This window comes from Lygodium microphyllum, chromosome 5 (genome assembly GCF_053477565.2).
Source record: "Lygodium microphyllum isolate KBCC chromosome 5, Lygodium_microphyllum_v1.1.10, whole genome shotgun sequence".
Lineage (NCBI taxonomy): Eukaryota > Viridiplantae > Streptophyta > Polypodiopsida > Schizaeales > Lygodiaceae > Lygodium > Lygodium microphyllum.
In genome coordinates this window covers 165,460,427-165,487,055 of record NC_141139.1, presented here as the reverse complement: position 1 = coordinate 165,487,055, position 26,629 = coordinate 165,460,427, and the positions used below count along the sequence as shown (strand labels likewise).

Genomic DNA, 26,629 nt, shown 5'->3' with positions numbered 1-26,629 from the left:
TATGCAAATAATCTAAAAGGAAATTCCAATGTTTCCCCTATTCTCTGACAAACATGCATTATAGTAAGTTTAGGGTTTATGATATAGCTAATGGGGAAGGTGTTTAGAAAGGGGGATAGAGAGAGAAGGGGGGAGTTAAGAGGTTTTGTTTTTGTCATTTTCAAATCCTATCATTCAACACTCTTAATTGCTTATCACAGGGAACAAAAAAAAAAGCACATTTCTATTTATCATATTACAATATGAATCACATTATTTAAAGGAAAAAACACATATGCAAGGCACATGATTTTCTTTTGTGAAACCCAACGTTGACGAAAATATTTCCATAGCAAATAGAAACATCATTAGCCTTAGCCCTTTTGAAGCGACGTGTTTCGAATGGGGACTATTTATTTTGTACTACCAATGTGGAATCTTCCTGATATAGATTTATTTTATGCCCATTAGCTAGGAAGATTTGGTCCCTCTTATTTGACATTTGGAGAGTTGTGGTTGGACCTTCGCTGCTGAATCCCTCCGATTGGGTCTTTTTAGTAAGGCAAGATATCCCTCTCCTACATAGCCATATATGAAGATGTTTCATTTTCTTAGGCTTTTGGGCTCACCTTTCTCCATTGGTAGTTGGATCTTATTTAGCATGTTGCCTTCTCCCAAAGGAGGATTTAGTTTCTTAACACGCGACCATTTCTTCTGGTATTCTCTCGTGACTCTTGTATTTCTCATGTGGTTAATATAATTACTCTAACATGTAACCTCATGTGATTAATATAATTACTCTAACATTAAACCTCATGTAATTAATATAATTACTCTTGTATTTCTCATGTGATCAATATAATTACTCTAAGATTAAACCTCAGGTTATCGAAGAACACTGGCTACTCTAACGATACCAATCTATCATCAACACACTCCCCCACACAAATCACACGCAATACGCATTCGTATTATCGTACCATACATGAGAAGACATAGATGGACTCGTCTCAGGGCATTCATGAGTTGGGGTTCCAGCGCACGCAATCGTGAAGCAGTGGAGCCATGGCGGGTGCACCTCTCCACTTGTTCAGGTGCAACAGACACCAGTTCTGAGCAGGAGGCACGGTTAGGAATCCTCTGTTATGCTAACTCGGCCCCTGGATTTCGTGGCATTCTGAAGCAACGGTTGGTTCCCTGCAGATCCTGCTTTATCTAGGGTGGTAATTTCAATATGCAAGGATAAGGAATGATCCTATCCAGAGAAGCATGAAGGAATGATTCTATGTCCATTATTTTTTTCGGTTGATAACGTACTCTTTGAGCACGAATTTCGTAGGTACATTGTCACGTAGATAAAGTGATACTAGCCTATGCACGCATCTCTCCGTCTACATACATACATGCATGCATGCATGCTTGCTTGCTTTCTTGCATTATGTGTACATCATATGTACGTTTGTATGTACATATGTATATATGGATACATACATGCAATATGCGTGCAGGATTACTCACTTTATTGAATACATATGCATATTCATTGTATTCACATACACATGCATATATAATATGCATGTATAATTGATCAATGCACACACACATATATGCATATACATATGTACATATGCATAAGAAATGCTACTTCCCACTATAGTAGTCTAGTTGCTAGGATTTGGACTTATATTTATGAGACTATAGGTGGAATACACACTAACTCTTGTTAGAGATGCTTTGCATCTTGGCAATGCCACCTTCATGGCTTGTTTGCTCTTGGGATTTGAGGCCCTTCCTTTATTCAGCACGGCTCTAAGAGGCTCATGGGTGCATTATGTGGTGTGTCCCAAGGATCTATTAAAAGGTAAAACATCTAGATATTGTGAGAATGAGCAATGTGAAGAGGAAGATTCACAAGTGCTGAACAATGAGAATATTGAGATGTGAAAGAGAGAACACAAAAACTCAAACAATGAATGAACATGCAATGGAATTCATGACACAATAAGTGAGATGTATTGTTTAAACCACAAATGTGAGTGGCACATGTGGTGACCAATGGTACCTCTAGTCTCCCTCTCTCCACGTGGATGTGATCTAATACAACAAGAATGGAGGAGTGGAATATATATAGGCTTAAGGATGAGACCCAAGACAAATGCGCTATCCCTAAGTTGCCCAATTGTCCTTTAAGACAACCAATAACAAAAGCCTAAAGAAATAACCTAACAACTGTGAAATGTACACAGCTAACACCTTCTTCTAGATCATGGGTGTTCAGTACAATACTAATATACAATGATAGGGAGGAACAACAAGCCCCTAGGAACCATCATCATATTTCATACCACAACAATGGTCTGCTAGAACCTTATATCATGATCCATAGTATTATACAACGATGATAAGTGATGCTTGAAGTACCTGAATGCATTGTTGGAAGTACTCCAAGACTTAGTCTCTGGGTCACAACTAGGCCAAGAATACATTTGAAAGAGAAGCACCAAGCCAATGTTGATCATACTTAATGCTGATTACATAAAGTGGAAATAGTCATATCTCTATGTTGGTCACTAATGCCCTGCAAAAGCACAACATGTCCATGGATTCCTTGCCTTCAATGAGATTGCCAAAGTGTCCCCCATGTGAGCATAGACTAGGAGCAAATATTGTTTATTGTCCAAATTGTCAAGAAGTGGTAGGGTTTGCAGGGAGAAACACAGAGTGCATGGAAAACACTATGACAAAGAAAACTCAAAACATAGAAGAATAATGAACACTAAATCATGTTAAATGAATCATGCCAATACAATGGAGCGGGGTGCGTGCATGATTGACAACTCCTGGAGGGGATCTATATTGTGAAGGGAGCGAGAAGCAATCCTTTGTGTAGAGTTGTTGATGATGAGGAAAAGGGTTGCTCTATGTAGGGAGCAAAACATAATCCTTTGGATGGTGGAATGTGGGAATAGACTTTGGAAGATATAGGACTGTAAAATATTACACGGCGCAGCGAACAGAATCTGAGAAAGAGATAGAGAGTACACAACAGATAAGAGGAGAATCAGTAAAATTCTTTAACTCCAAACAACTGATACAAAGATGGCTCTGTCCACCCGTGCGCTTCCAATGAATGAAGCTTAGATGGCGATCTAGACAGAAGATAGGTGAAGAGCTTAAGGCTAGCTGGAACAACAACTCTGACTGGGTGAAAGATGAGTGTAAGATGGCTGCGAAGGGGTTTAGCTTTTATAGCCCGCGAAGGTCGTTAGGTCGGCCTGCTGACCGACCTACCATATGAGCCTCCACTAGTCGGCCAGGGAATATTCCAGGGAATATTCCCTTTACCATCGGGCCGGGGGCGCTGCCCCCGGACCCCCGCCAGGGGGGCCGCTGGCCCCCCTGGGACCCCCCAGCCAGGGGCCGCTTCCGCGGCCCCCGGACCCCACAATAGGGGCCCCTTTTAACTCCCTTACCACGCAACTCAATGCAATGTGCCTCGAGTTGCTACCAGCTTAACCACTCCGTCTAACCCAAAGATTAGACCCACAACAGTCACCTTTTTGCCATCCGGTCACATAGACCTCATCTGATATACAAGTCAGGACTCAACCAATGTCCGGGCTCACATTTGGCTTCTCCTCATAATGGGGGCCTTACAACTTTGAGCACCATGGATCATTGGTAGCACCTAATGAGGGTGGGGCATTGATCATATCTAACACCCCCCCTCAATGTCCACCCATAGGTGAACTATCTCCTCGGCCCAATGCCGAGTCTCTGAAGATGAACTTGAAGCAGATCCTTCGTAAGTGCTTTGGTGAAGATATCTGCTCCATTCTCCTCTGTTGGACAGTAGACCAATTCCACTATCCCATCCTCCATCAAATCACGCACATAGTGATACTGGATCTCTATATGTTTGGTGCGTGCATGAAACACTGGATTTTTGGCAATGGCGATGCAACTCTGATTGTCACATCTCAGCACAGTTGGTTCTTCATCCTGCACTCCCATATGCCATAGAATCCTTCTCAACCATACGGCCTCACATGCAGCAAAACAAGCTGCCTTGTACTCTGCTTCGGTAGAAGACAATGCCACTGTTGGTTGCTTCTTACTAATCCAAGAGAAAATTCCTGAACCCAAAGAGAAACAATAACCAGAAACTGACTTCCTGGAATCAATGTCTCCTGCCCAATCTGAGTCACAGTTCCCCACAAGATAAGTTCCGAAACTGTATGTGATACCATAGTCAAGAGTTTTCTTCAAGTATCTAAGCACCCGCATCCCAGCCTTCCAATGACTCTCATGAGGTTTGTTTGAGAACCTGCTCAAAACACCAACAGCAAAACTGATATCTGGTCTGGTGTTACACAAGTAGATTAGACTGCCGACCAACCTCCTATACCTCCCAATGTCTGCTAGTGCTGATGTATCCTCAACGGATAACTTTACATTCACCTCCATAGGTGTAGCTATCTCCTTGCACTCGGTCATGCCAAATGCCTTCAAGATCTCCCATGCATACTTCTTCTGAGAGATGAAGATCTTTCCTGGCTCTTGCCAGACTTCAATCCCCAAACAATAGTGCAGCAAGCCCAAGTCTGTCATTTCAAACTCAAAACTCAAAGCCTTTCGAGTTTGGTTGATCATATCTTCATAGTCACCTGTAATAAGAAGGTCGTCCACATATAGGACAATCACTACAGACTTTTTACCATCCCTGTAAACATACAAGTTAGCATCTGAGGCACATCTTTTGAAGTTTAGGTTTAAAAAGAACCTATCTATCCGCTGGTACCATGCTCTGGGGGCTTGTTTCAGCCCATACAATGCCTTCTTCAGTTTACACACTTTGTTCTCAGAATGGGGGGCCTCAAACCCTGGTGGCTGAGCCACGTACACCTCCTCCTTGAGGTCACCATTTAAGAACGCTGACTTAACATCCATTTGGTACACTGGCCACTTCTTGTGGGCAGCCACTGCAAGTACCGTGCGAATAGTGGTCATTCTGGCAGTTGGGGCAAATGACTCTTGAAAATCAAACCCTTCAACTTGTGAAAATCCTTGGGCAACCAGTCTAGCTTTGTACTTTTCTAAGGTACCATCAGCCTTGTACTTTACCTTCCAGATCCACTTGGTGCCAATAATCTTCCGCTTTGCTGGCCGATCCACTAGCTCCCAAGTGTCATTCTTCATTATGCTGTCATACTCCGCCTGCATAGCAGCCTTCCATGATGGATCTGCAAGTGCTTCTTCTAAGTCAGTTGGCTCCTTTACTTCTCTCATAATCTCAACCATCAAGGCCATGTTGACTATGTGAGCAGAAGCCCTCCTTTGCTCCTCTATTCTCTGAGACCTCCTTGGTCCGTCTGCCTTCTCCTCAACAGATGCAGGCATAGGATTATTGTGGTCATAGAGCTGCTTCACCCAGCGCGGCAATGGCTTTTCCGGTGGGGTGATGTCAGGTTGGTGAACTTTTTCCTCATCATCTGAAGATGATGCTTCCTCCTCCTTAAGGATAGGGATAGCTCTCGGGACAGGTTCATAGTGGACTACTTCTTCGCTTGATGATAAAGTGGAAGACCTTGCCTTCTCCTCCTCCACTGTATGCGGCTCCTCCTTGAACACCACATCACGGCTCGCGATGATCTTCTTTGCCTCTTGGTCATATAACTTGTAAGCCTTCTGCTCATCACTATAACCCAAGAAGATACATTTTCTGCTTTTTGGTTGTAACTTGTTTCTCTTCTCATCTGGAACATGTGCATAACATTCACATCCAAAAATTCTGAAATGTGAGACAGATGGTTTCTTACCAGTGTAAGCCTCATGAGGTGTTTTTCCCTTGAGAGCCTTTGTATAGCTCCGATTTAGAATGTAGACTGCAGTATTAACAGCTTCAGCCCAAAAATGGTTAGGTAATCCCTTGCCCTTTAGCATGCATCTTGCCATCTCCACAATGGTGCGATTCCTGCGTTCCACAACACCGTTCTGCTGAGGTGTGTGAGGCGTTGTCAATTGACGCTTGATACCTTTGCTCTTGCAAAAGCCTTCAAACTCCTTTGAGTTGAACTCACCACCACCATCTGTTCTAAATTTCTTCACACTTTTCCCTGTTTCATTCTCAACAAGTATTAGCCATTCTTTAAACTTACCAAAAGCTTGAGCCTTATCACGAAGGAAGTACACCCACATCTTCCTACTGTAGTCGTCGACAATCAGCATAAAATAAGAAGATCCCCCCAAGGCCTGTGTAGGCATCTTACCACACAAGTCAGCATGCACCAACTCTAGAGGAGCATGTGCTCTATTCTTGCTTTCTTGTGGAAATGCCTTTCTCTGTTGCTTGCCCATCATACAAGCTTCACATGGTTCCTTCAATTCAGTTATTGTAGGTAGGTGAGCAACCATACCTTGCTTTTGCATCTCCTTCAATACTGCAAATCCGATGTGTCCAAACCTTTCATGCCAAAGCTTACTTGTGCCCACTCCAGCGGTGGCTGTAAGAGCACTTAGCTCATACAGGTTGTTCCTTCTTTCTCCTTTGCCAACAATTGTGCCAGCACTATCAATAATTTCTGCACCTGTCTTCTTGAACCTCACTTCATGACCAAGATCAGTTATGGCAGCAACTGATAAGAGATTTCTCCTGATTTCGGGAACATACAACACATTTGAAAGCTTTTTGACTTCACCATTTGCAGCAACAAAAGAAATAGTACCTGTGCCCGCAGCAGGGCATTTAGCATCATTTCCAACCGTCACAGTGATGGATTCTTGTAGAGGCTGCATAGAACTGTATAGACCTTTCTTGTTGGTCATGTGACGGGAGGCCCCACTATCCAACACCCAAGAGTCAGTGGTAGATTCTTCTTGCGCCGAGGAGCACACTTCCTCAATGGTCGCCATGAATAATTCCAACTCTGCTTCAGCCGTATTGGCTGTCTCTTTCCCTTTAGTTTTAAGGGTACCATTCTTTTCATCTGCCTTCTTGACACGACAATCTGCAATTGCATGTCCTTTCTTCTTACAGTAGAAGCACTCTCCTTGAAACTTCTTCTTGCCGCCCTTTTTCTTTTTGTCACCATCATTTTTGGTGGAGGAAACACCTTTGCCTTTTGCATTGGCAGAGAATGCAGCATCTCCATTGTTGCTTCCTTCTCGGGCTTTCAGCCTCAACTCCTCCTCCATTAATAATGCACAAAACTCCTCAAAAGTCAAAGCTTGAGGTCTCACCTGAGTATTAAGGGCAGTTACTAGTCCATCAAACTTTTGTGGACAAATCCGAAGACACCTCCGAGCTAGCTCTTCGCTAGTCTTTTGTATCCCAGCGCCAGCCATCTGGTCGCGCAGATTCTTAATCCGAGTGATGAATGCTTCAACCGTCTCTCCTTCAGCAAACTTCTCCGCTGCTAGTTGATTCTCCAAGTTTTGAATCCTTGTTTGGTTTCGTGTTTCATACTGACTCCTTAGTACATTCCAAGCCTCTGACGCTTTGGTTGTATGCTGAATCAGAGTCAAAACACTGTCAGAACAGCTTGTAACTAAGGCACACAATGCATCTGCATTCCTTCGTTTCCAAGCTCGTAGAAGATCTGCATTCGGAGGAATCATCACACTAGGATTTGATGGGTCGGGGGTAGGCTGTGGTTCTGCGTCAGTCCCCAGCACAGTCTCCAGAAGCTCATAAGAATCAAGGATAGTTGTAATTTTGAACTTCCACAAGGTGTAGTTTGTACCATCTAACTTGCCTTCGCTGAAGGTTGGTGGACGAATCCTCAGTGTTTGAATAGCCGGTACAGCAGCACCACCTCCTGCACCGCTTCCTGATGCGCCAGAACTGCTTCCCGGAGTCGACATCGTTTCTCTTTGCTGTTGAAGCCTTTGCCTCTTGCACGCTCTCCGATCTCTAGAGCCCCCTGGGCTCTGATACCATGTAAAATATTACACGGCGCAGCGAACAGAATCTGAGAAAGAGATAGAGAGTACACAACAGATAAGAGGAGAATCAGTAAAATTCTTTAACTCCAAACAACTGATACAAAGATGGCTCTGTCCACCCGTGCGCTTCCAATGAATGAAGCTTAGATGGCGATCTAGACAGAAGATAGGTGAAGAGCTTAAGGCTAGCTGGAACAACAACTCTGACTGGGTGAAAGATGAGTGTAAGATGGCTGCGAAGGGGTTTAGCTTTTATAGCCCGCGAAGGTCGTTAGGTCGGCCTGCTGACCGACCTACCATATGAGCCTCCACTAGTCGGCCAGGGAATATTCCAGGGAATATTCCCTTTACCATCGGGCCGGGGGCGCTGCCCCCGGACCCCCGCCAGGGGGGCCGCTGGCCCCCCTGGGACCCCCCAGCCAGGGGCCGCTTCCGCGGCCCCCGGACCCCACAATAGGGGCCCCTTTTAACTCCCTTACCACGCAACTCAATGCAATGTGCCTCGAGTTGCTACCAGCTTAACCACTCCGTCTAACCCAAAGATTAGACCCACAACAGTCACCTTTTTGCCATCCGGTCACATAGACCTCATCTGATATACAAGTCAGGACTCAACCAATGTCCGGGCTCACATTTGGCTTCTCCTCATAATGGGGGCCTTACAACTTTGAGCACCATGGATCATTGGTAGCACCTAATGAGGGTGGGGCATTGATCATATCTAACAAGGACAACAATAGGGGAGTGAAACATAGTCTTTAGGAGTTACTGGAGATGGAAAACATGCTGAAATCTTTCTGAGATAATGGCTGCTGTCAAGCCAGTAGTTGGGCAGCCAACCAAAGAAGAATATGCAATAATATTGACGAAGATCTTACAATGTAAGTGGTTGCAAATAGGGGATCGTTGATCAGTCCTTTAAGAGTGAAGAAAACACAAAAACACAACTAGTTGATGTAGGGCTAATAAAGAGTGTATAACCTGCTGTTTTGTATCTGCCACAAATGTAGCCTCCATAAAGTGGTTGATGGCTGGGAACTGTTGCTTGGGTGTTGGGTGGCAGCAAGAGCTGTGAAACCAGCAAATGCAGTAGTGGAAATGATGTAGAATAGGTCGCTAGGCTGTGTAGACTGAAAATGCAGCAATTTGGATTGTTTGGAGCTAGTGGCAATGTGAAGAAGACCTCTAAAATGAAATCACGTGTTGTATGGTGCCATGATCAGTTGAATAGCAACAAGAACCGAGATATGTGCTAGGATAGGGGTGTGGATAGGAGTGGTAGAGGGTTGAGGCTAAAAGTGTAATGGAGCGAATTAAGGGGGGAATGATGAAGAATGAATGTGTGAGTGTTGGCTTGAAGGGATGAATGCCCATGCTGTATTTATAGGCACATGAGTCATTGAACAGTCTCGGGTGGTGCCATACACTAATAAATAATACAAATAAAACCTTTTTGGGACTGTAAAAGGAAAACAAAGTAGGAATTAATGGAATACAATGCACTCAATGACTTTGATTGCTCAACACAAACCTCCCATCTGTGAGAGTGCACAACAGAGGAGAATCATGTACATGGAGAGAAAAGGAAAGAGAGCAAAAAGAGAAGAATGAATTGCATTGAACAAAGAAGAAGGTTGAATACAATGAGGACTGATTAGTCCCTATGCAGCCCAAGGTGTTAGTGAGGGCACTAGATCAGGCTGAATAATGATGACAGCACTGTCGATAGGGACAGAGATGGTGACGGTGACGGAGATAGAGAGTATGCAGCCTGCTGTCCATGCTGGAGAAAGAGAAGACTGCAGCCACCTGATGGAGCACCTATGAGCCGGAAAAGTGAGTGCCTGCCCCAACCTGCCAGCCAGCTATAAATAGCTGAAAACCTCTAACTCTGGCTGATCACCTGTTTGGGGCCACAAAAAATCTGGCTGACCTGCATTAATTGCAGTCGGCAGCAGCATAAAAATGCGAAAATGCTGATGTGGCCTCCTTGGACAAAATTGCAGCATCTTGGAGCAAAATCGCTGATTGACAGGGCAGCACAAACTGGCACATGGCTGGCAAACACAAGAAATGCACAAAAAATTGTCAGAGCTCCAATGTCTCCCTTAGACTTTGACAAGAGCTCACAACCAAGAGATGACAAATTGATATACATGAAATAATGCATTCTAACTGTGAGAGTGTGCAATAGAAGAGAAACAAGAACATAGAGTGAAGCAGAAAGAGAGAGAGAGAGAGGAAGCAGAAGACGAGGGAAGAATACTGCATTGATTGAAGAAGAATACTGATACAATGATGATGGATTGATTAGGCCGTGCATGCAGCTCACAGCGTCAATTAGGGCATCGGATCAGGTTGATGATGATGGCAGCACCAGAGAGGGAGGAAGATGACGGAGTCGGAGTGTGCACCTGCCAAGGAAGGAAGGAAGATGATGATATGAATGATTGCCAAGTGGGGAATGGCTATAAATAGCCACAAAAGCCCTAAATTGGCCAATGGAAATCCGGAAATATCGTAAATACTGGCTGACCAACATTTAATGTTGGTCATGGGCCATGGCACAATAAATGCTTGAAAAATGCTAGATGGCCATTGAAAAATCTGACTAGTAAGGACAATGTCTGGCAGGTGTGGTCAGTCTGGGAAATGCAGAAACTGCCTATGGGAAATATACTGGAACTGGACAAACAAAAGGGATGCACCCGGATAGCCACTCTAGAATGAGTAACCTCCCCCATCAAAACACATGATAGACCTGTCAGAGCTCCAAGAGTCCTCGTCTGACTCAAACTGAGGCTTACAAGCAGGAGATGACAAGGCATGACAAACATGATTGCTAACGCCCTCTCTTAGATTGTGAAAGTGGTGGAAGGCCAAGGAAGAAATGAATCCTAGGATGGCAAGAGGAATGCCAATGCCGATGAATTTTGTCGATGAAGATTGTTTAGGAAGAAGCTCCTCACGATCTTGGGAGACTCCCTGTGAAACACTAGGGGCCAGGGAATCCATAGCCGCATCACTGAGATCGTCCCCCTCTAAAAGGGATGGGGTGTATGAGGGAACCACCGCAGGAGAAAGTGGGGGATGGAAAGGAACCTGTGGAAAATATGGTGCACATGTGGGAATGGGTGTAGCAATAGACAATTGGCTCGGAGGACCTTGCATAAGAGAAGGGGAATGGAGCTTGTAAAGCCCACTTTTCTACCAACTTGTCACGATAACAGCCTTTGTAGAAGAATCCTCAACACAAATGGCCTACTCAGTGAAGACAATTCAGATACCAAGCCTATAAGGCCATAAATTGAGAGGAGTGGTGTAAGAAGTTGGGAATAGTTAGGATGTTAATAATATGCCATGTCACACAGACATTGGTATATAAGGAGAGAAGTTGTAATTTTTCACATCTTTTTGACATATCAATACAATTACAATCTTTCTCTCCCTTCTTGTTCACAGCTTCTATGGCTTCCTCATCTTTCCTGTCTTTCTCTCTCCAAATCTAGTCTTTCTCTCTCCTCGTCACTCTTATTCTCTCTCTTCCTGCAGTCTTTCTCTCTCCTCTGCAGTCTTTCTCTCTCCTCTTTCTCTCTCCCTAGTTCTCTCTCTGACAAGTAGTATCAGAGCTTCAGTCTTTGATCCATTATTTTCTTCCATTTTCACTCCTATTTTCCTATTTCAAAACCAATTTCAGACAAAAATGGTACAAGACAGTGACTAGTGGAGTGCTGCAGGACATCTACAGTTAGCAAAAGACTACATCTGGAGATATCCAAGGTGAGATATGGCGGGTAAAGGCTTAAATGGCTGGACGTCATCAAATTTCATGCAAAAATGGAGGTAACTAGGGTAAAGGATGGTTAACCGGGCTTAGTTAGAGACTAAACTATAGTTACTTTTCAAAAGAGGTCTTCCTTTCCTCTTTCTTCAAGCTCTGCCCAAGCTTTCATGGAGTTTGCTGGCTGAGATCTCTTCTTTTCTCATTGATCTTTGCTCTCCATCAACAATGGCCTGCATAATGGCACTCTAGACATCAAATGCAACAAGTAGAGCACCATTTCATGCCCTGTTGAAGCTGCCACGTGGCCTGGACAGCAGCCCGAAATTTGCGCTGATTTTTCCAGCCCTGTTCTCCTTCAGTTCTTAGCCAATCTTCAGCTATGGTGCTTCTAATTCATCATTGGCAGTGATTCCTTCAAGGTCCTGGTGTGTTTACTCCAAAATAGAGCTATATTTCTCAGCTTTTCACTCTCTTGAAACCCTACATGAACAATCCATGGGCAGCCATGAAAGCTTCAGCCCAAGCTTCCAATTCTTGACAATTTCTTGAAGATTCTTCATCCTTTTGGCCCGTGGAATCATTTCAGCAAGGATTCTTCAACAAATTGCAAGGATTAAGCACGGGATGGCTAAAGATTGAGGATCAAGAGCTTCTATGGAGCAAAAATTTGGGGGAAACAGGTTTAGTGCTTCAATTTCAAGCATTTGAAGCTTCAAGATTGGTCTCAACCATCAGACAAGCAAGCCTTATGGATTATTTTGCTAACATTGGACAACCGGGAGCCCTAACAAGCATTTGACAAGTCATTTTCAGCCATGTCAAGGTATTTCTCTTCAATTTTTAATCTCTCTCATTAATCCAATTGCTGAGCTTAAGCCATTTGACTGAGAGATTAAAGAATTGAACATTTTCATCAAATTCTCAGCCAACCTTTGCTTGAATTCATCTATTCATGAATGCAATGCTTGCCTAATGCATATTAGCTTCAATCAGTGAATTAAAGGCCTCAATCTGAGATTTCAGCATAACACTTGAATCTTATTGACTGAATACATTGATTGGTGCCTTTGTTTACTCTAATCCAATTGATTGGTTGATTCTCTTTTGCCTAAATTGGAAAATTGTAAAAGGGTAAGTACTAGCAATCAGTGAGTCACTGAATTGCATAGGTAAAACCCTTCTCCCATCTCAAGTTTTCTTATCTCAATCAATTGCATCTCATGAAAGGCTGAATGGATATTTTTGAATTGCATATCATGCTGATTGCTTAGTACACTAGCCTCTGCCATGTTGATATTTCCACCGAGGAAAAAGGTGGATGCCGGGGGAGATAGTGGGACAAAAGAGAGGTGACCCTCCCTCACTATCGAAGATCCCGAAGGGGTGCAACCAACCGACCCAGGGGGAACTTTGCCCACCTCCCGGTGATTCGGAGCCCGTGTAGGGAGCCTGTCATGCCGTTTTATCCCTCACACAGGTACAACGAGTGGAGGATTGAAGATTGAAGACTTTCCAACGACTCAAGTACCTACTGGACTAAAACAGGGTAAAACAGGGAATTTACAGGTCATCCACAGGGTATTTACAGGTGGATACAGGTACACCCTTCATTGCTGAAGCACAGGTGCAGGTACTACAGGGTACCCACAGGTCCTATATACCCCTTTGTAGGGTTTGGTAGCCATTTGAGGTTACTCACTTGCATTACAGGGTCAAAACAGGGCACTTACAGGTCTAAACAGGGTGCAGGACTGGACAGTTCAGACTCTGAAATTCAGTTACAGAATTTTCTGTCCTAAACCTGTTATAGCGTGCTATAGCTCATCTCGAAGAGGGCATTGTTAGCTTCGATTCACACAAAAAAGTTTTGCAATCGGAGTTTTCTAGCCAAAGTTATAGCCGTTTTACTGACAGGGGGTACTGCAGGACTGCACTAGTATGGCAGGACATAAAGGCAAAAATAAGGTCCAGGAGGACTATGCACAGCAAATCAGGGATTCCATGATGGAAAGCACACTTCAAGAGAACCCTGAAGAGCTTCAACAACAAGGAGAAATTAGTATACTCAATGATACTTTGTGTGTCCATGAACTAAGACATAGGGAACGTCATGAGGCCATTTTGACAGCAATGGAGCAGATGATTCTATCTCATGGTCAAACGAAGTCTACTGTTGAGAAGTTGATGGAATCAACTACCCAAACCAAGGCTTCCATTGATAAATTAGTAGAATCTAATGCTCAACTTATGGCAAAATTTTCTCAATTAATGCAGTCGCAAACGGGATCAAAAGAAGCCAATGAGAAGGCTTGTTCAAACAGCGACCCTTCAGTCCCACTTCAGCCACCCAACCAAAATGGTCATGGAGATGGGATCATTGGAAGAAGAGGCATTCCAAATAGTCAGTATGAAGTAGGAGAGGCTTCACAAAGGCATGATGACTATTTGGGCAGTTTGAATGGAGCCAATACTCAAGCTTTTGGACTGCATACTCAGAATTCTAGGGGTGCCTTATCAACAGGAAGATTACATGGTAATTCTCAGCCACCTGTTGGAAGATTTCAGTCTCAATTTGGGGGTTCTGTACTTAGAAATCCTGATCAGCCAGTTTTGGGACAGCAACCCTTTCATGATAGAGAATTCAAGGACAAAATTGTTTTATCCAAATTCAATGGCCAGTCATCTTCACCATCAGAATTAGAGGAATGGACCTCTAAGATGGAGTCCTATTTTGACATATTTTCTAAAACTGATGATATGAAGATACACTTTGCCTCCTTGCACTTAGAAGGATTTGCCCGCACTTGGTGGAGGTATATCAAGAAAGAGAATGTACTTATTGAGAATTGGGAAGCTTTCAAGGCACTTATGGCTGAAGTCTTTGTTTCACCTCTTGAAAAAGAGAAGTTAGAATGAAGATGGTATGGTTTGGAACAAAGGGGCCTAAGTGTAAGAGAATATACAAATCAATTCCTCAACTTGACCATGTATGTGGAAAACATCAGTGAGATGAGGCCAAGTTACACAAGTTTATGTATGGTTTAGAACCATCCTTGTCAGCTGATGTTATGGCGTAGAATCCTACTTCACTTTTCAAGGCCATTGAGCTTGCAGAGCGCTATGGAAGAAAGTATAGGAAAGAGTCTTCATTTCAGCCAAGTTATGGACAACCAAGGACTGTTTTAAAGCAAGGGCAAGTTGGTAACATTTATGGCAGCAATCATATGCCTAGTGGGAGCTTACGAGTACCAACTTATCCTCCATTTAATGCTTCTAGGCTTCAAAGCAATTTCAGGACAGCAAACAGTCCAAAGGTTGAATTTAAGCAGGGTGACAATAAGCCTAAGTCCACTTCAGCCAATACAAATTCCAAAAATATTCCCATGGATCTTTACAAGGAAAGAAAGGACAAAGGCTTATGTTTCAAGTGTGGAAAAAAGTATACTCCTGACCATGCTTCAAAGTGTGTATACAAAAATGCCAAGCCAAAGTTTCAGAGTATGCTAGTTCTTGAGGACTTTGAAAATGACATAGATGAAGCTAATGCAGTCACAATCAATGCTGAAAATGAAGATTTCGAGGATGATGGTGGACAGGAGTACTTTTATGATCCATCTGACTCTTTTCCTTTTGATCCAGGCGGTGATATTCCATTTGATCCTGGTGGATTTTGTAATAAGTTGCCTGCTACCACTAATTGTTCTATCTCTATGGATGCTTGGATGGGATCTAAGAGCCCTAATACACTTCGTATGAAGGGAAGCATATGTGGAAAGCCAGTGTTCATCTTGATAGATAGTGGCAGTACTCACAGTTTTGTCAATAAATCTATTATGTACAAGTTGAATTGTGTTCCCACCAACTTACAGCAGCCCATTCAAGTACAAGTGGCTAATGGTGAAGAGGAAACCAGCACACAGATTTGTCCACAGGTTTCTTTGCAGATGGCTGAAAATTTTGAAGTCAAAGTAAACCTGATCACTTTGGAAATGGGGCCCATAGATATTGTACTTGGTTGTGATTGGTTGATGACCTTAGGCAGGATTACTATGGATTTCTTACAATTATATATGGAGTTTTTCTCCAATGGACAGCTCATCCGTTTACAGGGAATCCCTAGTAGATCTGATTTTCAGCTTATCACCATTCAACAACTCAAGAAAGAGTACAAGAAGCGCTCACAGATATTTGTATTGCATTTGAACAAAGAAACACAGGATCAGCCCAATAATTCAGCAAACCATCCAGCCTTGACAGCTCTTCTTGAGGAGTATAAAGATTTATTTGAAGTACCTACTTCATTGCCTCCTAAGAGAGCGGTGGATCACCCCATTGATTTGGAACCCAACTCAAAGACAATCAATAAGCCACCTTACAGACTATCAAAATGTGAACGAGAGGAAGTAGCGAAGCAAATCAAAGAGCTTCTTGAAATGGGATTCATTGAACCAAGTTCTTCACCTTATGCATCCCCAGTCCTGTTAGTCAAAAAGAAAGATGGATCTTTCAGAATGTGCATTGACTATAGGGATCTCAATATGATAACAGTGAAGAACAGGTATCCTATACCCAGGATAGATGATTTGCTTGATGAGCTTAAGGGGGCTCGATTCTTCACGAAGATTGATTTGAGATCAGGGTATCATCAGATTCGCATGAGAGAGGGTGATGAAGTCAAGACTGCTTTTCGGACTGATCGTGGGCTCTACCATTTCTTGGTGATGCCATTCGGCCTTACAAACGCTCCAGCTACTTTTCAAAGCCTGATGAATAAGATTCTGCAACCTTTCCTCTTTCAGTTTGTCCTGGTGTTCTTTGACGACATTTTGATCTATAGCAAGACTTTACAGGATCATTTGTCACATATGAGGAAGGTTTTTGATGTGTTGAGACATCATAGGCTTTTTGCTAAGGAGAAGAAGTGTTTTTTCATGCAGACTGAAGTGGAATACTTGGGACATATAGTCAGTGAAAAAGGAATACAGGCTGATCCCAAGAAGGTGCAATGCATAAAAGATTGGCCAACGCCTACTACTACTACCTCTCTTAGAGGATTTCTTGGTCTATCTTTATTCTATCGCAGATTTATAAAGCATTATGTGGCAATTGCAACCCCTTTAACTGACAGGTTGAAGAAAGAGGCTTTCTTTTGGGATGCTCTTGCAGATAGCAGCTTCAACCAGTTAAAGGAATTACTTACTTCTGCTCCTATTCTTGTATGCCCGGATTTCTCTAAAGAGTTTACTATACAGTGTGATGCTAGTGGGCGTGGCATTGGGGCTGTTTTGCTTCAGGAGCATGGAGTAATTGCATTTGAAAGCCGTAAGCTTACAGATAAGGAGATGGCCATGAATGTTTATGATCAGGAAATGTTGGCTATCCTGCATGCAATCAAGAAATGGCACCATTAGCCGATTCAGAGTACACAGTGATCATCGGGTACTCAAGTATTTCCTTACTCAGTCAAATCTCACTCCAAAGCAACGACGATGGGTAGCAACATTACAAAATTATGACTTTGACATCACTCATACAAGGGGCAAAGATAACATAGTGGCTGATTCTCTTTCTCGTACGTGGGCCTGCAAAGTGTCAGCCATGACAGAACTACATAGTGATTGGATTGAAGAGCTACAAGAGGCATATCTCTTAGATGAGGAATTCAGCCAAATCTTTCAGAAATTACAGCAAGGTCTTATGGAAGAAAACTCGCATTACCAGCTTAAAAATGGTCTTATTTGGTGGAAGGGCAAGATTGTTATTCCCTCTACTTCTTCTTTCAAGCGGAAAATTATGGAGGAGTTACATTCTTCCCCTTTAGCTGGACATTTGGGAGTTTTCAAGACTTAATGACAGGATCAGCAAGAGCTTTTATTGGAAAGGACTGTGGAAAGATGTCAAGGACTTCGTTATGAAGTGTATGCCTTGTCAGCAAAATAAGGATAGCACCCATAAGCCAGGAGGTTTGTTGCAGCCATTGCCTATTCCTACGGGTAAATGGACTCATATTACTATGGACTTTATCACTGGCTTACCTACTACCAAGAAGGGGTGGAATAGTATTTATGTGGTGGTTGACAGACTCACCAAAGCAACTCATTTTATCCCAACAAAAATTCAGTTTACTGCTTCTCAAGTGGCCAACCAGTTTATGGAGCATATTTTCAGATTACATGGATTGCCGCAGGTGATTGTCCATGATAGGGACTCAAAGTTTATGAGTAACTTTTGGCAAGCGGTATTTACATCTATGGGTACTAAGTTGGCTCCATCTACGGCTTATCATCCCCAAACTGATGGACAGACAGAGAGAGTTAATAAATGGTTGGAGACTTATCTTCGCTATTCTTGGTTACACCTAGCTGAGTTTGCTTATAACAATTCCACTCGTGCGAGCATAGGAGTTTCTCCCTTTGAGGCTTTGTATGGTTACAAGGTGCCCTTACCCACAGTCATTTTTAATGAAAAGATCAACCCTCATGGGAAGGAAGAGTTGGAAAGAATGCAGACCCTTCTTCAGCAATGCAAGGTGAATCTAAGGAAGGCTCAAGATCAGATGAAGATGTATGCTGATGAGAAGAGGAGGCCTTTAGAGTTCCAGGAAGGAGAGCTGGTTTTGTTGAAGGTGCCCAAATCTAAGTACTCTACATTGAAAGATGGATCCAGTAATAAGCTTGCCCACAGATTTTATGGCCCTTACAGGATCCTTAAGCGAATTGGAGATTTGGCATACAGACTAGAGCTTCCCTCTTCTACAAAGATTCATAACGTCTTCCATGTTAGTCAGCTCAAGCCCTATTATGGTGATCCAGTGGATATAGTTGATGAGCTGCCACCTATTGATGAAGGTGGTCTTGTTCAGTACATCCCAGAGGCTGTTATAGGTCAGCGTGAAAAGAAGCTTCGATCACGTTCTATTGTGGAATATTTGATTAAATGGAGAGGTTTACCCTCTGAAGAGGCTTCTTGGAGACCTGATTCAATATTGGATGAGTATCCATACTTGAGGGATACATTGGTGGCTGAAGCCTATTGCTTATGGAGCTAGTATTGATGCAGATTGGTTCAGGACAGCACGCTGTTTTAGAACAGTTTTTATCGTACTTCATTTTCAGAATTAAGCTATCTACATGAGCTTAAAGTACTCTTCAAGAGCTTCGTTTTGATATGTGGTACATCTCATTTGGACACTTCTATCAAAAGTTATGGCAGATTTGGTCCAGCAGGGACTGTTTATTCAGCAAGCTGTCTACTTTCTTCTGGAATTATTTGTTGAAGATTCTATGGCTCCATTTGCTTCTGAAGTTCTTCAAATCATGTATATAGTTGGGTCCTCTTTCCGTTCTTCAAATTCAGCCCTTGTAATGATAATTCTTCATTCATTTCCCATTTGTAAAGATGTAAAACAAAGTAGTACTCTGTTCTATCTATCTCTTCTTTAGCTCTTTCTAGGTTTGTTTTTGAGGACAAAAACTTTTGGGAAGGGATGGATTGTAAGAAGTTGGGAATAGTTAGGATGTTAATAATATGCCATGTCACACAGACATTGGTATATAAGGAGAGAAGTTGTAATTTTTCACATCTTTTTGACATATCAATACAATTACAATCTTTCTCTCCCTTCTTGTTCACAGCTTCTATGGCTTCCTCATCTTTCCTGTCTTTCTCTCTCCAAATCTAGTCTTTCTCTCTCCTCGTCACTCTTATTCTCTCTCTTCCTGCAGTCTTTCTCTCTCCTCTGCAGTCTTTCTCTCTCCTCTTTCTCTCTCCCTAGTTCTCTCTCTCACAAGTGGAAAGCCCAAGTCTCGAACATAAAGGGCTTGTGGAAGGGAGCTCGACACACAATCAGGAAATAAAGGCAAAGTGCCAACACCACAAATAGGCACCGATATAATGTCACCAACAGTGATGGTGTTAGCCTGCTCTTCTTCAGTCTCATTCTGTCATCTCCTGGTTGTGAGCTCCTGTCAGAGTTTGACAGGAGACAGAGGAGCTCTGTCAGGACATTTTTGTTCAGCATGCAGTCCTGGGTTTGTTCTAGCCCAAACTGGGCTGTTTTTGTGCTGACTGCCCATTTTTCTGGGCAGTCGGCCAGATCTGGCCATAGTCGGCCAGATCTGGCTGGTCGACCAAATCTGGCCAGGTCGGCCAGTTTGGCTGGTCGGCCAGTTTGCTGGCCTGGGGGCTATTTATAGCAGCCCCCCCAGTCAGTCCAGCATTGTTCTCTGCAGGTACAACACTGCTCCCTCCGTCTCCGTCTCCGGCATTGGTGCTGCCACTGCTTCCAGTCTGTCCTGGTTCCCTCACTGACGCTCCGGGCTGTGTGCAGGGACTGTTCTGTCCATTCCAGTGTATTCAGCATTCATCTCAGTCAGTGCAGACTTTCTTCCTTCATTCTCTGCTTTCTCTCTCCTCTCCTCTGTGTTCGTGTTCTTCTTCCGCTGCGCACTCTCACATGGTATCATTGCCTGATTGAGAGCATGGAGGACATACCTTCAGGAGAGATATACCTTACTGCTGCTGCCAACAGATCCACAACAGCCAGGCGACTGCTTCAGGAGGCTGCCAACAGATCCATCACAGCCAAGCGACTGCATCAGGAGGCTGTTCAGCCTGCGTTTGCTGTCCACGCTGACTGCAGAGGCTGCCACGTCATCCAGTGACGCAGCAACCCTGCGTTTGCAGCCAGGCGGCCTCTCCTGCTTGCTGGGCGACCTCCCTACAGGCTGCGTTTTGTTGCTTTGCAGGTCGCTTCCACCCCAGGCTGCTCCTTTCCTGCTGGCGACCTCTGTCCGGGGTGTTTCCTGGTGCGTTTTGCAGATCCAGGTGTTTGTAGGCATTCTGTGCCTGCGTCTTGGTGGTTGGTGACCACATTGCTGGTCCTATTTCGACAGCGGCACAACTTTCTTTGGTATTTTGCAGATTGGAAGATGTCTTACCAGTTTTCAGGCTTTGAAGACTCAGAGGATGAGCTTCTCTCTCATCATTCCTCTGAGCGGAGGCGGGACTATCGTGAAGTTCGACATCGGGAAGACCCTCCTCGCACTCGTCCTTCTTCAGTCCATGCATCTCAGAGGGTTCCATCTACTGCGAAGGTTTCTTCAGTGAAGACTGCATCAGATGTGCGGATGCCTTCCTTGATTCCCTCTATACAGGTGCCGATTCTCCCTTCCTTTCCGAAGGAAGATAAGTTGGATGGTTCCAACTACTCCCTATGGTCATGCAAGGTGGCTTGCATCCTTGATACCTTTGATCTTTGGGAGCTTGTTTCTTCGCCCATCGACCGACCCCCCGTGGATTCGTCCGATGGCACCTCTATGGACCGTGCCGCCTTATGGGATAGGCTCAACTCTCGAGCCCGTTCCTTTCTTTTTATGAGTCTCCATGATTCTGTTCTTGTACATGTTCACAGGTTAAAGACCGCGGCGGAAGTATGGACAAAGCTTGCGTCTTTGTATCAGCACTAGACATTTGCCCACAAGATTTCCCTGGAGAAGAAGTTGCGGATGCTCAGTCTTGATGGTTCTTCTTCCATGAAGGAGCACATCACGAAGATGGAGGATATGCGAGGCGAGCTAGCCTCTCTTGGTCGTCTGATATCGTCTGAGGATATGGCGATGATTCTGTTGACTCAGCTGCCATCACCCCGTTATGATGTCTTCTACACCAGCCTCATCACTTCGAGGACCCGTGAAACACTCCTATGGGAGGAGCTTTCCCCGCTTGTCTTGGAGCATGACGAGTGACTCAAAGAGGTGGGAGCCAGTGGCTCCACCAAGGCATTTACGGCCGGCACAGGTGGCGGCAAGAAGAAGAAAACAAAGAAGGAGAAGGCCAAGGACAAGAAGGAGGAGGACACGAAGGATGCGAAGGAGAAGAAGCCCAAGTGTCCCCATTGTGGGAAGGGCACTCATCCCAAGGAGAAGTGTTGGCAGAAGTATCTCCATTTGAAGCCTAAGGAGAAGGACTCGAAGGCGGCCCCAGCCACAACAGAATCTGCGTTTGTGCATCTCTTTGTTGAGGAAGACACTGCCCTAGCTTCTACCACACAGGAGAAGCCTTGGCTCGTCGACAGTGGAGCATCTTCACATATGACCTTCCGTCAGGATTGGCTTCAGGATCTTCGTTCCAGAGGGGGTACAGTCACCATTGGTGACAATTCTACAGTTCCTGTTCGAGGAGTGGGGACTTTACCTATGTTTTCTGACAGGCGGTCTTCCTCCGCCAAAGTTCTCTATGTGCTTGATTTGGGTTTTAACCTATTATCTGTGCATGGCCTTACTCAGTTAGGTACCCGAGTCATTTTTACACAGGATGCAGTCACAGTGGAGGATGCTTCTACAGGTGATGCTCTCTGGACAGGTACACAGGAGGGTGGGCTTTATACGCTCACAGCCTTGGCTGCGCGGACTTCCCATGAGCTTGGGCTGCTTTGGCATGCTCGGTATGGTCATTTGAACCTCGATTCTCTTCGCCGGGCTTCTAGGAGGAAGATGGTGGAGGGACTTCCTGATTTCCCTCCTCTTCACACTTTGTGCCCTAGCTGCTTGAGGGGCAAGCAGCACCGGCAGCCTCACCCGCAGGTTGCTTCTAGGCGGGCTACTTCTCCGCTTGAGTTGGTTCATACCGACCTCTGCGGACCTATGGGCACGGCCTCCCTTGGGAAGGCCAAGTATTTGATGCTGATTGTGGACGACTTTAGTCGTTATGTGTGGCCTTATTTCTTGGAGTACAAGAGCGAGGCGTATTCCCGTTTCTGTGAGTGGCAGGTGTTTGTGGAGACCCAAACAACTTCCAAGGTTCGTGGCGTTCGAGCTGATCACGGTGGCGAGTTCACTTCTCACCTTTTCTCTCAGTTTTGCAGGGATCATGGTATTCGGGTGGAGTATTCCCATCCAAACACACCATCAGAGAATGGTGTGGTGGAGCGTGCGAATCGGACCATGATTGAGATGGCCCGATCTATGCTGGAGCATAGGAGTCTTCCTCCTTTCCTTTGGGGTGAGGCGGTGGCTACAGCGGTGCATATTCGCAACCGCTCTCCGACTTCGGCGTTACAGGACATGACTCCGTATGAGGCTTTCTTTGGGAAGAAGCCTTCCGTGTCCCACTTTCGCATCTTTGGGTGCGATGCTTTTGTCCATGTGGACCAGACGAAGAGGAAGACGAAGTTCGACTCTAAGTCGCGAAAGCTTATCTTTGTTGGTTATAGCACGACCACGAAGGGATATCGGCTCTATGACCCGACGACGCGGACGGTTGAGGTGCGCAGGGATGTGATCTTTGATGAGGCTTCTGCCTCTGAGGCTCCGATTGATGGTTCTATTACAGATGTTTCTTCATCCTCGACGGATCCTCCCCCACCGTCTCTCCCTTCACTTCCTTCCAGGATGCCCCTTAGCACCCCTCCTATTCCTCCTCCTTCGGCTTCCCTTTCCCCTTTGGTGGATGTGCCTTCGTCTACTACGAGCTCTTCTACCGCCACTTCGGGATCTTCACGGGATATACAGCCTTCTTCAGATGCGGAGGATCTACCTTCACTCGGTGAGGGGGAGTCCCTCTCCGAATTGGGTGCTTTACAGGTTTCGGAGACCCCCCGGTCTCCCTCACAGCCGCAGGAGTCTCTCAGGATTCCTTTATGGTATCGCCGGCTCATGCAGGATTCAGGTGTTACTCACTTTCCTGCTTCTTCTACAGGTCCACGACGATCAGCCCGTTTACAGGCCCAGCGGGACAGTTCCCTATGTGTGAACTATGCTCTTATGTCACAGATTCTTCAGGATTCCGAGCCTTCCACTGTGGAGGAGGCTCTTGCACAGGATATTTGGAGACAGGCTATGCAGGCCGAGCTCGACTCCATCGAGCGAAACCATACGTGGGAGCTTGTACCGCGTCCCGCGAAACGGAAGGTGATTGGTGTGAAATGGGTCTTTAAGACCAAATATCTTGCCGATGGCTCCTTGGACAAGCATAAAGCTAGGCTTGTTGCCAAGGGTTTTGCATAGCGTGCAGGGTTGGATTACTTTGAGACTTTTGCTCCTACAGCTAGGATGTCCACCATCCGAGTTCTTTTGGCTCTTGCTGCTCACCACCGTTGGCCTGTCTATCAGATGGACGTCAAGTCTGCTTTTCTGAATGGCGTTCTTGAGGAGGAGATTTATGTTTCACAGCCTCCTGGTTTTCTTGTGCAGGGGAAGGAGGATCATGTCTACAGGCTGCGGAAGGCTCTTTATGGCCTAAAGCAGGCTCCTCGTGCTTGGTACCAGCGGATTGATCGCTTCTTTCTACAGAGTGGCTTTGCGCGCTCCGCTTATGATCCCAACCTCTACTTACGGGTTGTGGATTCTCTTTCGGTGTTCCTCATCTTGTATGTGGATGATCTTATCATTATAGGGAGCGCCACTCAGCAGGTGGAGCATACACGGTCCATTCTACAGCAGGAGTTTGACATGACGGATCTAGGGATCCTTCACTTCTTTCTAGGACTGGAGATCTATCAGATGGCACAGGGCATTTTTATCTCGCAGCACAGGTACATCTCCGAGTTTCTTTCGGAGTTTGATATGGCTGATTGTCGGCCTATCTCATGCCCCATGGACCCTGAGTCCAAGCTTTTGACAGCTGGAGTTCCTCTTACCGATCCCACCCGTTACAGGTGCCTTGTCGGCTCTCTTATCTGGCTGCTTCACACTCGGCCGGATCTCTCTTTTGTGGTGGCTTTGTTGTCTTCTTTTATGAAGACTCCTACCCAGGATCACTGGCAGGCGGCCTTGCGGGTTCTTCGCTATTTGCAGGGGACTCGATCCTTCGGGATCATGTATGGAGATGGGATTACCCTTTCTGGATGGAGTGATTCTGATTGGGCAGGTGATGTGGATTCGAGACGATCCACTACAGGTTATGCTTTCACCCTTGGATCTGGTGCTGTCTCTTGGAGCAGCAAGAAGCAGCCTACTGTGGCACTTTCGTCTATAGAGGCTGAGTATCGGGCCCTATGTTCGACCGCAATGGAGGCAGTTTGGCTCCGTCGCTTACTCGCGGAGATTGGCTTTTCCCAGACCGGACCTACGGAGCTGCGCGTGGATAACCAGAGTGCTCTTGCTCTGGCCAAGAACCCGGTGTTCCATGCTCGCACGAAGCACATTGAGGTTCAGTATCACTATGTTCGAGAGTGGATCGTGGATTCGGAGCTAGTGGTGGTCTATTGTCCTACGGCGGCCAATGCAGCTGATCTCTTTACGAAGCCGTTGCCTCAGGCTTCTTTGCTTCATCACATGCGGTTCTTGGGTCTTTAGACTCTCCCAGGAGTTGAGAGGGGGTGTTAGCCTGCTCTTCTTCAGTCTCAGTCTGTCATCTCCTGGTTGTGAGCTCGTGTCAGAGTCTGACAGGAGACAGAGGAGCTCTGTCAGGACATTTTTGTTCAGCATGCAGTCCTGGGTTTGTTCCAGCCCAAACTGGGCTGTTTTTGTGCTGACTGCCCATTTTTCTGGGCAGTCGGCCAGATCTGGCCATAGTCGGCCAGATCTGGCTGGTCGGCCAAATCTGGCCAGGTCGGCCAGTTTGGCTGGTCGGCCAGTTTGCTGGCCTGGGGGCTATTTATAGCAGCCCCCCCAGTCAGTCCAGCATTGTTCTCTGCAGGTACAGCACTGCTCCCTCCGTCTCCGTCTCCGGCATTGGTGCTGCCACTGCTTCCAGTGTGTCCTGGTTCCCTCACTGACGCTCCGGGCTGCGTGCAGGGACTGTTCTGTCCATTCCAGTGTATTCAGCATTCATCTCAGTCAGTGCAGACTTTCTTCCTTCATTCTCTGCTTTCTCTCTCCTCTCCTCTGTGTTCGTGTTCTTCTTCCGCTGCACACTCTCACAGACGGAACCCTTAGAAGGGCATAGATCGTGCAACAAATCACCTCGTGGAGTTATGTGACTAGAAGCTCCACTATCAACCAGCCAAGGCCTCTCAAAAGATGAGGCAACCAATGAAGAAGGCTCCTCCAATTCATCAATATGAAGGAACATTGACTCATGGGTAACTGTTGGAGTAGAGATAGAAGGCTCTGACATTTTAGCTCCATTCTTCACTCTTAGACGAAGGTGAGCGTACTTCTTCCAACATCTCTTTTCTGGATATGTCCCCTTTCCACAGCATGGGCATTTAGGCTTCTATGAGTCGGAGTTAGAGCTTAAAGAACTCTCTTGTTGTTTAGACTTTGATTTTCCTTTCTTCCCCCCTTCCAAACCTACAACAAAAGCTCTAGTGGAGGTGGATCCATTGGCTACCTCTTTGGTGCACTTGTCATGCTCCAAAACAAGTGGGGCAAGCTTCTCTCATAGAAGTTTCTCACGGGTGCTTGATGTAAGAAGGGTGGTGTAGAAGACATCAAGCTTTCCACAACCTATGCACATGTACTAGGATAGAATCTTGCAAGCTCATAAAGAGGAAAGATTGAGCTCTAGAGTTGAGCTGATCCCATAAGGCTGCACGATCCAACTGTGGAATCCTCCACTGGACGGGGAATAGGGTGGGTAACAAACTCCCAAAGATTGAAGGTATCAAGGATACACTCCACTTTGGACAACCAAAGGAGTAGTTGGAACCATCAAGCTAGTCTTCTTTGGGCAAAGAAGGGAGTATAGGCACTTGTATTGAGGGTGCCATGAAGGGCATATGAAGACTAGCAGAAACGGACCTTTTGTGAAACATGGAGAGAACGGGGAGGAGAGGGATCTTGTACAAATGGGCTTGGAGACCTTCGTTCGTGTCGCGTGAACTAGCACGAAAATCTCCCTGTCGCTCAGAGGAAGGAATGGAAACCTCATCCTTTGAGTCAGCAAAGAGCTGGTGATAAGACATCTTCGAACCTGCAATCTTCTAGAAAGCTATGTTTGACAGAGAAACAATTGTCGCTTGTCACTAAGAGGTTGTCA

The 26,629-nt window shown here is 45.3% G+C and overlaps 1 protein-coding gene across 5 annotated transcripts in view; it reads left to right on the top strand.

Annotated features, from left to right (window-relative positions):
- Window positions 1-882: 882 nt before the first annotated feature.
- The window catches only part of LOC148036641 (multisubstrate pseudouridine synthase 7-like), a 215,077-nt gene continuing 189,330 nt past the window's right edge, over window positions 883-26,629 (top strand). For all 5 annotated transcript variants that reach the window (XR_015690970.1, XR_015690969.1, XM_087678678.1 and 2 more), the window contains exon 1: window positions 883-1,167. Coding sequence is in view for 3 of the 5 variants with exons in the window: in XM_087678678.1 (XP_087534804.1) it covers window positions 965-1,167 (203 nt within the window). In the remaining 2 variants the exon portion in view is untranslated. The remainder of the gene's footprint in view (window positions 1,168-26,629) is intronic.